This window comes from Schistocerca gregaria, chromosome 2 (genome assembly GCF_023897955.1).
Source record: "Schistocerca gregaria isolate iqSchGreg1 chromosome 2, iqSchGreg1.2, whole genome shotgun sequence".
Classification (NCBI taxonomy): Eukaryota; Metazoa; Arthropoda; class Insecta; order Orthoptera; family Acrididae; genus Schistocerca; species Schistocerca gregaria.
The window spans coordinates 208,436,994-208,449,907 of NC_064921.1; the positions used below are offsets into that span (position 1 = coordinate 208,436,994).

Genomic DNA, 12,914 nt, shown 5'->3' on the forward strand with positions numbered 1-12,914 from the left:
TGTACTGTTTAGTTGTCCTCGTCCACGCTTCTCGTAGGGAGATGTTTTCATGGCTTTTCTGAACAGCATGTTGTAAGGCATCCCAGATATGCTCAATAACGTTTATGTTTGGGGAGTTTTGTGGCCAGCGGAAGTGTTTATATTCAGTAGAGTGTTCCTGGAGACAGTGTGTAGCACGTCTGGGCGTGCAGGGCGTCGAATTGCCAAATTCCGCCAGAATGCACAATGGATATGGATGGGTGCAGATGATCAGACTGGATGCTTACGTACGTGTCACCTGTCAGATTCGTATTTAGACATATCACTCCAAATACACACGCCCCAAACCATTACAGAACCACGACCAGCTTGAACAGTCCCTGTTGTCATGCAGGGTCCATGGATTCATGAGGTTCTCTCGATTCCAGTACACGTCCGTCCCCTCCATACAATTTGAAACGAGACTCGCCCGACAAGGCAACATGTTTCCGGTCGTCAACAGTCCAATGCCGGTGTCTACGGGCGTAGGCCAGGCGTAAGTCTTTGTGACGTGCAGTCATAAAGGGTACACTAGTGGGCCTTTTACTCCGAAAGTCCTTGTCGATGATGTTCCGTTGAGTGGTTTGCACGCGGACACTTGTTGAAGACCCAGTTCTGAAATCAGAAGCAGTCTGCGGAAGGGTTGCATTTCTCTCACGTTGAACGATTCTCTTCAGTCGTCGTTTGTCCCGTTCTTGAAGGATCCTTTTCCGGCCGTGCCGACGTCGGAGATTTGATTTTTTTACGGGAATATTCACTGTACACTCGACAAACACCCACTTCGTCGATGAATCGTAGATGCTGTGTCCCATCCCTAGTGCGCCAACTACAACAACATGTTCAAACTCACTTAAATCTTACTAACCTGCCATTGCAGCAGTAACCGATCTGAAAACTGCACCAACCACTTTTGTCTTACACAATAGGCGTTGCCGACCGCAGCGCCGTTTTCTGCCTGTTTACATATCTCTGTATTTGAATACTCATGCCTATACCAGTTTCTTTGCCGCTGCAGTGTACTACATTCCTTTGAATCCCAACAATATCAAAACAAATTGCTTTTAAAATTTATCACAAACGTAATTAGCAAGCAATGAACACAAGAAGAAATTGGCAAAAAGTAAATCCTCAGTTATTTTCAGGAGCTGCTTTTGGTGGAATGTAATTTTCACTTTTTATCATAATAACCTTTTTATCACAGTAAGCAACGAATACAGAAGAAATCGGCAAAAAGGTAAACAATCAATTTATTCAAGGATGTGGTTTCACTTTGGAACCACAAGAACAAGTAGTTTTCAGTCACTCACCATTTCATGTCATACATTTGACTGAAAATTCGCGTTTTACCTAGTCAATCACTACTGGCCATTAAAATTTCTACACCACGAAGATGACGTGCTACAGACGCGAAATTTAACCGGCAGTAAGACGATGCTGTGATATGCAAATGATTAGCTTTTCAGAGCATTCACACAAGGTTGGCGCCAGTGGCGACACCTACAACGTGCTGACATGAGGAAAGTTTCCAACCGATTTCTCATACACAAACAGCAGTTGACCGCTGTTGCCTGGTGAAACGTTGTTGTGATGCCTCGTGCAAGGAGGAGAAATGCTTACCATCACTTTTCCCGCTTTGATAAAGGTCGGACTGTAGCCTATCGCGATTGCGGTTTATCGTATCGCGACATTGCTGCTCACGTTAGTCGAGATCCAATGACTGTTAGCAGAATATGGAATCGGTGGGTTCACGAGGGTAATACGGAACGCCGTGCTGGATCCCAACGGCCTCGTATCACTAGCAGTCGAGATGACAGGCATCTTATCCCTATGGCTGTAACGGATCGTGCAGCCACGTCTCGATCCCGGAGTCAACCCATGGGGACGTTTTGCTAGGCAACAACCATCTGCACGAACAGTTCGACGACGTTTGCAACAGCTTGGATTATCAGTTCGGAGAGCATGGATGCGGTTACCCTTGACGCTGCATCGCAGACAGGAGCGCCTGCGATGGTGTACTCAACAACGAACATGGGTGCACGAATGGCAAAACGTCATTTTTTCGGATGAAACCAGGTTATGTTTACAGCACCATGATGGTCGCATCCGTGTCTGGCGAAATCGCGGTGAAAGCACATTGGAAGCGTGTATTCGTCATCGCCATACTGGCGTATCACTTGGCGTGATGGTATGGGGTGCCATTGGTTACACGTCTCGGACGCCTCTTGTTCGCACTGACGGCACTTTGAACAATGGACGTTACATTTCAGATGTGTTACGACCCGTGGCTCTACCTTTCATTCGATGCCAGCGAAACCCTACATTTCAGCAGGATAATGCACGACCGCATGTTGCAGGTTCTGTACAGGCCTTCCTGGATATAGAAAATGTTCAACTGCTGCCCTGGTCAGCGCATTCTCCAGATTTCTCACCAATTGAAAACATCTGTCAATGGTGTTCGAGCAAATGGCTCGTCACAATACGCCAGTCACTACTCTTGATGAACTGTGATATCGTGTAGAAGCAGCATGGTCAGCTGTACCTGTACACGCCATCCAAGCTCTGTTTGACTCAATGCCCAGGCGTACCAAGGCCGTTATTACGGCCAGAGGTGGTTGTTCTGGGCACTGATTTCTCAGGATCTATGCACCCAAATTTCGTGAAAATGTAATCGCATGTCAGTTCTAGTATAGCATATTTCTCCAATGAATACCTGTTTATCATCTGTATTTCTTATTGGTGTGGCAATTTTAATTTGCCAGTAGTGTAGTTGCACATCTAGAAACTTCCATAAATTCATAATTCCTAAAATATATTATAGTCCTAAATAACAAGCAAAAATGTACCCAAAATTTAATAAATTTTTAAAACTACATACACATATCGTCCCTGTGGATTCATTTAGAAACCATTCGCAAAAGCAGTAATACAAACTCAAATATACGTTACGTTAACTATAGGTATGCTTATTTTGACTGCCAGTGACCAACTCAACGTGGACACGATTGAAAAAATAAATCGGCATGCCACAATCTCCTGCAGTCACGTTGCTTTGAATGCTACATGTAACTGAATGCACTACATTGGTGTTTAGATTGATTACTGAGACGGCAGGAACTCGAAGGGCACGTATTATCTCACGGCCGCCGAGTAAGTGCAACCAGTACTAATGAGGTACGTAATAGGCAGTGGCACAAGTGCAAGAGATAAACGAAGCGATGGAGCACACCAAGTATCCCACGTGTATGTGGAACAGTACGCTGGCTAGAGACGACTGAAGATGTCTTTGTAACTTCTGTGTTACTCTGTACCACTATACAAAGACAAGTGGTTATTTAGCTTTGTTATCCAAAATTTAGCACATTTTACTTCAGATTTTTACACGAGACTCTAATAAATGTTCGGAGGTACATGGGCTACATTTTTTTTAAAATGAGTATGATATATAAATACCTTAAGTAATAGAGATCAGTGGTTGTATGTTACCAAAAATCTCAGAAAGTTCTTGACCGATTTATTCGAAATTTATACATGATGCTTCAATAAACGTTCAGATTGACAATACCTGTGTACTGACTGATTCATCATCGCCTAGATGAAACCGCTAAGGACAGAAACTTGAAATTTGGAGAAGGTGTAGATCTCATACTGTAGGCGTCGTTTTAATGGGACTTTTCCAAACTCCAACTCTAAGGGGACGAAGGTCGTTTTTTTGTAAAATGACTCTATTAAGACAATTTTGAAGCTCGGCCTACGAAAATTAGTAATTGGTTTCTCGGTCAGAAATAAAGAAAGCTGTGTTTCAGCATTTTTGGAAATTTAATCCTATGGGAGTGAAGTAGAGTGCGAAAACTTTTATTGAAAATATATCGTTATTAAAGAACTACTAAGATATTTTTAAAGGTACATCTTTGATAATTGGTATTTGGCTTCTTGGTTAGAGATGAAAAAATAGGTATATCTCTGTTTATGGAAATTCAGCCCCTAAGGGAATGCAAGAACATTTTTAAGAAAGTATCTCGTTACATTAAAAAAATCTGAACCTAAATTCATGAAAATTGCTATATCGATTTTCGGTTAGCAATAAGGAGATATTTGTTAGGGGACGAAATTTACTATGGAAATATCTCCACAAGAACGCAAAAGGCATGATTAACTAAAAATTTTGGACTTCAGCTACCAGAATCGCTTTTTCGTCAGAAGTGCATTTGGAAATTACCATGCTTATTTGACCTTAATATGCGTGAAAAGCCTAGAAGGTGTTGCAGATTGTGAGCATAAAAACAAAAACATCACAGCAAACCATACAGTCTATGCGAGCGAAGTAGTGGGCGCTATCTCGTAAAGTTCTTCCGTAATCCACTTTAAATTTGTTTGCGATACTGTAATACACATTCAGACGGATGTGGACTGTATATTTTTTAAAGAACAATGTACAGGTTTTCTTTTAAAATTGACTGCGGAAAGGAAATGTTTTCTATGCTGTGCTGTGAAAACATGCAGTTTCATTTTCTTTGATGCAGTCAGTTTAAACAACAATACCATAGAATTTAAACATTAGACAAAATCTTTCTCCCATACATATTCTCTCTCCTTATATTTAATTTTCAATTGATATTGTGTACACATCTACGTGCTGTTTTGTTGTCTTCCTCGCAGCCGGTTTATGTTTATGTTTATGGCTTATCGGTTTATGATTAATGGCTTATCGGTTAAGATTAGAATGCCACTACGGAATCAGAATCATCTGACACTTTGTTATCCTATCAGTTCGCAGATTCAAAAATTATGCGAAATAATTGTGGCTGAAGCTACTACCCCCACAGATGCAGCAGCAAGGGAAGTCTGTCATACCCCGTATACAACCGACCTATTCACTTTAAGCGACTTAAATTCCCAATTAACAAAGCTCAAGGTCAGAGAGAGGGGGTTAGTGGGAATGGATAAAAAGAGGGGGAAGGAGAAGACGGACAGAGAAAGGGTGGAGAAATTGAAGAGAGGTAGGGGGGGAGTCGAAGATGGACAAGGGGAGAGAGTAGAAGGTGATGGGCAGAGAGATGAGGAGAAGGTGGAGATGGATAGATAGGAGGAGGACGATGAGATGGACAAAGAGAGGGGGGAGAAGGAGATAAGGACGTAATTCCTATCCCCATACTTACGAGCATTTATTTTTCTTCGTTTAAAAAATCAACATATGACCGACGAGATATGCTGCACAAGATTTAGCTATAAATTTGTAAATTTGTGGTAAGGACTATGGGACCAAACTGCTTCGGTCCCTAGGCTTACAGACTAATTTAGCTTAAACTAACTTACGCTAAGGACAACACACACACCCATGCCCGAGGGAGGACTCGAACCCCTTTGGCGGTGGGAGCCGAACCGTAACAAGACGCCTAAGACCGCAATGCCATCCCGAGCGGCAATTAGCTATAGGAAGCAATGAAATTGGCGTATCGTAATATGTCGGAGCAAATCAGCTTCTCAGCATCAGTGACGGGCCATATTGTCAAAGATCGTTTGATGAAGCGATGTCATGGAGATAAGACCTTTGCAGATGCGTGACGTCAGTTACTGTGGTGCGTTTGTAACTCTTAAATTTATTTGAAAATTTTGGTGCCACAGGTCTATTGACGTAATTTTTTGTATTAAATAGTAATTTCTTACACAGTCTATATGGTGGACTTTCAATAGCGGCCTGATGATCAGGACATAGTAAATTCTCGAACGCATTCTCGAATCAACCTGCCATTGCACTTGCAAAAGTGAGTGAAACGTTTTTATTCACTACACAGTACCCACCCTCTGTTAAGGACGTTTTAATTTGGACACCGGATTCATGCCTGCGATTCAGTCAGTTATCAGGAAGTTCCCGCAACAATATTAAAAACAGTATTTCGCCAGTGCGAGATGTGTGTGACCGCCCTCTCGACACCATCATACCCACAGAACCTTTGAGTGGATCACGCACCTTATGAAGCCCTTGTATCAACCAGTTGTGTGTAGAAGAGCATGGCTGCCTTGATTTGATCTGTGCTTCCTTCACGCAGGAAGCTCCTGAATATTTGGTTTGCTGATTATTCCTGCATAGTTAACAAAAAATTACGAAACCTGATGAATTCTGTTTCAACTGGAACAAAAATTCTAGTTTGGGATACACAACTATGCACGTGACTCTTGTTTTACTACTAGAAGACATTTCGGCCCAAATCCCACCGCCGGATACAGTTTTTTGCTGTTTCCTATTTCCTCTTTAGTTTGAAACCTTGTCCTCCTAGTCGAACCTGCGAATCTATAAGAAATTATGACCTTGGTTTTTATGCCCTGAAATATTACACTTTATATCGAATCGGACCCATATAAGAATAAATGCAATCTGACTGAAAATACTAAAGTTTCGGAGTGCCAAGAACTTTAGAAAAGCGGAACGAAGTAATACAAAGGGGAGGAGGAGGGGTTTAACCGTGGTTATGCAAGACAAAATTAAATTAGAATTTTATTTGTAGACCTCATGAAGCTACTAAATATGTGGTCACAATTCGTGGAATGCAAGTGTTTTTGCAGTCTGCGCGGTACTTCATCTAATAGTAATCTGAAAACCATGGGATAGTGCGGCAGCGGTCGTTGTACCGATGTCTCCGTCTCCGTTGCTTCATGTCTCGAGTTAATTGCAGCACAAACTTTGGTGCATAGCTGAAAATTTTATTTAGTAAAACTGCATTTTCTGCTCAAGACAGGACATTTCTTCGCAGCTTACAATACATTTAAAATGAATGTGGTACGTTTTGAAAACATGCCTTTTGAGTGAATTGGTGAGGAAGTATGGAACATGTGGAAGATTAACTTGAACAAAGACCAGGAAAACTGATAACAAGCTCATAAAAATCTCAGCTATACTCAGAGTATTATACACTCCTGGAAATGGAAAAAAGAACACATTGACACCGGTGTGTCAGACCCACCATACTTGCTCCGGACACTGCGAGAGGGCTGTACAAGCAATGATCACACGCACGGCACAGCGGACACACCAGGAACCGCGGTGTTGGCCGTCGAATGGCGCTAGCTGCGCAGCATTTGTGCACCGCCGCCGTCAGTGTCAGCCAGTTTGCCGTGGCATACGGAGCTCCATCGCAGTCTTTAACACTGGCAGCATGCCGCGACAGCGTGGACGTGAACCGTATGTGCAGTTGACGGACTTTGAGCGAGGGCGTATAGTGGGCATGCGAGAGGCCGGGTGGACGTACCGCCGAATTGCTCAACACGTGGGGCGTGATGTCTCCACAGTACATCGATGTTGTCGCCAGTGGTCGGCGGAAGTTGCACGTGCCTGTCAACCTGGGACCGCACCGCAGCGACGCACGGGTGCACGCCAAGACCGTAGGATCCTACGTAGTGCCGTAGGGGACCGCACAGCCACTTCCCAGCAAATTAGGGACACTGTTGCTCCTGGGGTATCGGCGAGGACCATTCGCAACCGTCTCCATGAAGCTGGGCTACGGTCCCGCACACCGTTAGGCCGTCTTCCGCTCACGCCCCAACATCGTGCAGCCCGCCTCCAGTGGTGTCGGGACAGGCGTGAATGGAGGGACGAATGGAGACGTGTCGTCTTCAGCAATGAGAGTCGCTTCTGCCTTGGTGCCAATGATGGTCGTATGCGTGTTTGGCGCCGTGCAGGTGAGCGCCACAATCAGGACTGCATACGACTGAGGCACACAGGGCAAACACCCGGCATCATGGTGTGGGGAGCGATCTCCTACACTGGCCGTACACCTCTGGTGATCGTCGAGGGGACACTGAATAGTGCACGGTACATCCAAACCGTCATCGAACCCATCGTTCTACCATTCCTAGACCGGCAAGGGTACTTGCTGTTCCAACAGGACAATGCACGTCCGCATGTATCCCGTGCCACCCAACGTGCTCTAGAAGGTGTAAGTCAACTACCCTGGCCAGCAAGATCTCCGGATCTGTCCCCCATTGAGCATGTTTGGGACTGGATGAAGCGTCGTCTCACGCGGTCTGCACGTCCAGCACGAACGCTGGTCCAACTGAGGCGCCAGGTGGAAATGGCATGGCAAGCCGTTCCACAGGACTACATCCAGCATCTCTACGATAGTCTCCATGGGAGAATAGCAGCCTGCATTGCTGCGAAAGGTGGATATACACTGTACTAGTGCCGACATTGTGCATGCTCTGTTGCGTGTGTCTATGTGCCTGTGGTTCTGTCAGTGTGATCATGTGATGTATCTGACCCCAGGAATGTGTCAATAAAGTTTCCCCTTCCTGGGACAATGAATTCACGGTGTTCTCATTTCAATTTCCAGGAGTGTAATTACCAGTATTTGAGTACAAGATAACATATTTCATGTACAAATAAAGGGCTATTTGAAGAAAAGGAACAAATTTCATAATTTTTTTGCTTACAAACTACAAAAGGTACAACCACAATTTCAACGTTCCTGGAAAGACAAAAGTTAAAATTTTTCTGCATTCAATGTTAGCGCCACATGTTGCACGAAAAGTGTCAAAACGGTGGCTCATTTGCCGCCACACACGAAGCACCTGGTCTATCGTTATCGAATTCACAGCTTCAACAGTGATATGTCGCAGACTTCCAAGAGTGTCAGACAGGGCGATAAAACCGTCGTCTTTTACGTAACCCCACAGATAAAAGTCGCAAGGTGTGAGGTCTGCAGACCTGCGAGGTCACAGTCAGTGAAGTTCATCTTCTGGTCCTCCGCTTCCAAGCAAACCCCCTGGAATGGTGTCATTCAGGTAACGTCGGATGTGCTTACAAAAATTCTCTAGGCAAATCCAGTATGCTGGATTTGAATAGGAGGAGCAGAAGATGAATTTCATCGCCGATAGCCTCCCAGTTCTCCACATCTCACACCTTATGACACTTATCTGTGTGGTTACGTAGAAGACCACGGTATTATCTCCCTGTCTGACATTCTTGAAAGTCGGCGACATCGCATTGGTGAAGCTGTGGTTTGGTAAGGAGAGACCAGCAGCTTTGCGTGTGGCAGGAAATGATACACCTTTCACATATTTGTCGTGTAGCGCATGGTTCTCAAATTGCATGCAAAAAAAATTGAACTTTTCTCTTTCCAGGAAAGTTGGAATTGTGCTTGTATCTTTTGTAGTTCGGAAGCAATAAATGTTTGAAATCTGTTCCTTCTTTTTGAATAGCCCCGTATATTTTCATCAGGACACGAAGCTTTATAGTGCCGCCGGATGCAATATGCAAAAGAAAATCACCACATATTAGATATTAATAACTGAAACATCATTTCAGCCGTATATTCTAAAGACGCTGAGTGCGCGAACGAAGACCTAACATTGACAACATGTAAGAGAACTGCAAAATATATAGGGGAAAGCAAGAAAGCTACTAGTGACAATCATATACATGGTGTTACAAAAAGCCGGCCGAAGTGGCCGTGCGGTTCTGGGCGCTACAGTCTGCTGGAGCCGAGCGACCGCTACGGCGCAGGTTCGAATCCTGCCTCGGGCATGGATGTGTGTGGTGTCCTTAGGTTAGTTAGGTTTAATTAGTTCTAAGTTCTAGGCGACTGTTAGCCAAAGCAGTTAAGTCGCATAGTGCTCAGAGCCATTTTTTTGTTACAAAAAGGTACAGTCAAACTTTCAGGAAACATTCCTCAGACACAAATAAAGAAAAGATGTTATGTGGGCATGTGTCCGGAAACGCTTAATTTCCATGTTGGAGCTCATTTTAGTTTCGTCTGTATGTATTCCAAAGTGATCAAATTGTAAATTTTCACAATCAACATGTGTGGGCTGACGAGAATCCGCACGCAATTGTGCAATCACGTCATCAACACAGATTTTCTGTGAACGTTTGGGCAGGCATTGTTGGTGATGTCTCGATTGGGCCCCATGTTCTTCCACCTACGCTCAATGGAGCACGTTATCATGGTTTCATATGGGATACTCTACCTGTGCTGCTAGAACATGTGCCTTTATAAGTACGACACAACATGTGGTTCATGCACGATGGAGCTCCTGCACATTTCAGTCGAAGTGTTCGTACGCTTCTCAACAACAGATTCGGTGACCGATGGATTGATAGAGGCGGACCGATTCCACGGCCTCCACGCTCTCCTGACCTCAACCCTCTTGACTTTCATTTATGGGGGCTGGAAGCTGTTGTCTACGCAACCCCGGTACCAAATGAAGAAACTCTTCGTGCTCGTATTATGGACGGCTGTGATACAACACGCCATTCTCCAGGACTGCATCAGCGCATCAGGGATTCCATGCGACGGAGGGTTGATGCATGTATCCTCGCTAACGGAGGACATTTTGAACATTTCCTGTAACAAAGTGTTTGAAGTCACGCTGGAACGTTTTGTTGCTGTGTGTTTCCATTACATGATTAATGTGATTTGAAGAGAAGTAATAAAATGAGCTCTAACATGGAAAGTAAGCGTTTCCGGACACATGTCCACATAAGATATTATCTTTCTTTGTGTGTGAAGATCGTCTGCTGAAAGTTTGGCGGCACCTTTCTGTAACACCCTGTATAACCGCCGGATGCAACAGGCAAAAGAAAATCATTACATATTAGATATTAATACCTGAAACATTATTTCAACGGTGTATTCTAAAGACACCTAGTGCGTGAACGAAGACCTAACATTGACAACATGGAAGAGAACTGCAAAACATATCGGGGAAAGAGATCTGATACACCACAATCTGAAAAGCTACTAGTGTACAATCATGTAAATGCAGCACAAATGTGCAGAGTCAGCAACAGGCAGACCATAACTCAAAACGAAGTCAGGTAAATATGCACCTTTTCACAATCACAAGACAAAGTTTCACGTCAGATCGACACTCCGTCATCAAGACAGCAAGCAGAAGAGAGTGTCTTGGAGACTTTATCGTTGTAATGCGCCCACAGCTGATTTTCAATCTAAATGTTTTCCTAGCCCTTTCCCTAGGAGACGGTAGTCGACAGTGTCCAGAACATTGCTTTTGTCGAGAAGCGCGTTTATTGTAATCGCTTTCAAATCTGAAATGTAGAATGTTGTAAATAGCAATTTCCGGTAAAAACATGTGTATTCAGGATTATCTGAGTTTTCGGTTGTTCATATACTTGCGGATCCACATTAATTCGAAAATCAGGAGCTTGTATTTGATTAATTTTCGTGTATGCTTTTTGCAGGCGGGAGGATTTGGCCGCTTCCAGAAGCTCTTTCTGTTTATCTACAACTTTCTGCTGCCATGTGCTATGGGGATGAACTACGTGAACATAGTGATGGCGCTGACTGCCCCCGATCACTGGTGCCATGTTCCAGGCAGAGACGAGGCGAACCTCACCGTCGACCAGTGGAAGACGCTCACGTTACCCAGGTACGCAAAGACTTCTTACGTCAGCTTTTTCCTCCAGTTAGCGCATGTCCCATAGTCTCCGACAAACATGAAATGAAAGTGGCACTGAACAGTCCATTTTTGTGAATGTTTTTGCAGTCTTTCTTTAAGAATTACTTGTCATTTAGCAGGTCTATGGAACTTTTTAAGTTTATTTTCTAACTTCCATATCGTCAAATACCCACCACCAAAGATACTTTATATCATTTATACTACTTAGTAATCTGTTCTTCTGACAAATACCTGTCTGCGAGCTGGGCTTCTGTACCCCTTTACTACTGTGTTGCATTTGAATTTCGTATGGGATCATAGACAAAAAAGAAATGAGGCGTCCATCATTTATAAGGGGTTGGGTTGTTTCGGGAAGGAGGCTAGACAACGAGGTCATCGGTCTCTTCGGATTAGGGAAGGATGGGGAAGGAAGTCGGCCGTGCCCTTTAAGAGGAACCATCCCAGCGTTTGCCTGGAGGGATTTGGGGAAATCACGGAAAACCTAAATCAGGATGGCCGGACGCGGGACTGAACCGCCGTCCTCCCGAATGCAAGTCTAATGTGCTAACCACTGTGCCATCAGGCTTCTGACTTGCCTGATTCGGCAATTCGGCCCTCCAAGAATTTCACTCTTTGGCAACCTCTTCCTCTCAGAGTAGCACTTCCAACGTACGTCTCCAATTATTTGATGGATACATTCCAATCTCTGTCTTCCTCTGCAGTTTTTACCCTCCACACTTGCCTCTAGTGCCGTAGAAGTTATTCCGTGATGACCAACCATACTGTCTCTTCTTCTTGTCAGTATTTTCCATATATTCCTTTCCACGTCGATTCTGCGGAGAACATCTTCATTCCTTGCCTTATCAGTCCATCTAATTACCGGCCGCTGTGGCCGAGTGGTTCTAGGCGCTTCAGTTTGGAACCGCGCAACCGCTACGGTCGCAGGTTCGAATCCTGTCTCGCGCATGGATGTGTGTGATGTCCTTAGGTTAGTCAGGTTTAAGTAGTTCTAATTTTTAGGGGACTGATGACATCAGATGTAAGTCCCATGGTGCTCAGAGCCATTTGAACCACCTAATTTCCAACATTCTACTGTAGCACCATACATCAAATGCTTCGATTCTCTTCTGTTACGGTTTTCGCACCGTTCATGTTTCACTACCATTCAATGCTGTGCTCCAAACGTACACTCTCAGAAATTTCTTCCTCAAATTAAGACCTATGTTTGATACTAGTAGACTTCTCTTTGCCAGGAATGACCTATCCGCCAGTGCTAGTCTGCTCTTGATGTCCTCCTTGTTCCGCCCATCATTGGTTATTTTGCTGCCTAGGTAGTCGGCTTCCTTAACTTCATCTACTTCGTGATCTCAGTCCTGATTTTAAGTTTCCACCCTGTTCTCATTTCTGCTACTTCTCATTACTATCGTCCTTCGTCTATTTGCTCTCAGTCCTGTATTTCTTCTTCACTTTGTTTGAGGATAGCAATGCCATTAACGATCTTATCA

At 44.1% G+C, this 12,914-nt stretch overlaps 1 protein-coding gene across 1 annotated transcript in view; it reads left to right on the forward strand.

The window, feature by feature from the left end:
* The window catches only part of LOC126336703 (solute carrier family 22 member 7-like), a 186,641-nt gene that overhangs the window by 79,212 nt on the left and 94,515 nt on the right, over positions 1–12,914 (forward strand). Inside the window, exon 3 of the mRNA XM_050000664.1 lies at positions 11,213–11,400. Coding sequence (XP_049856621.1) covers positions 11,213–11,400 — 188 coding nt within the window. The remainder of the gene's footprint in view (positions 1–11,212; positions 11,401–12,914) is intronic.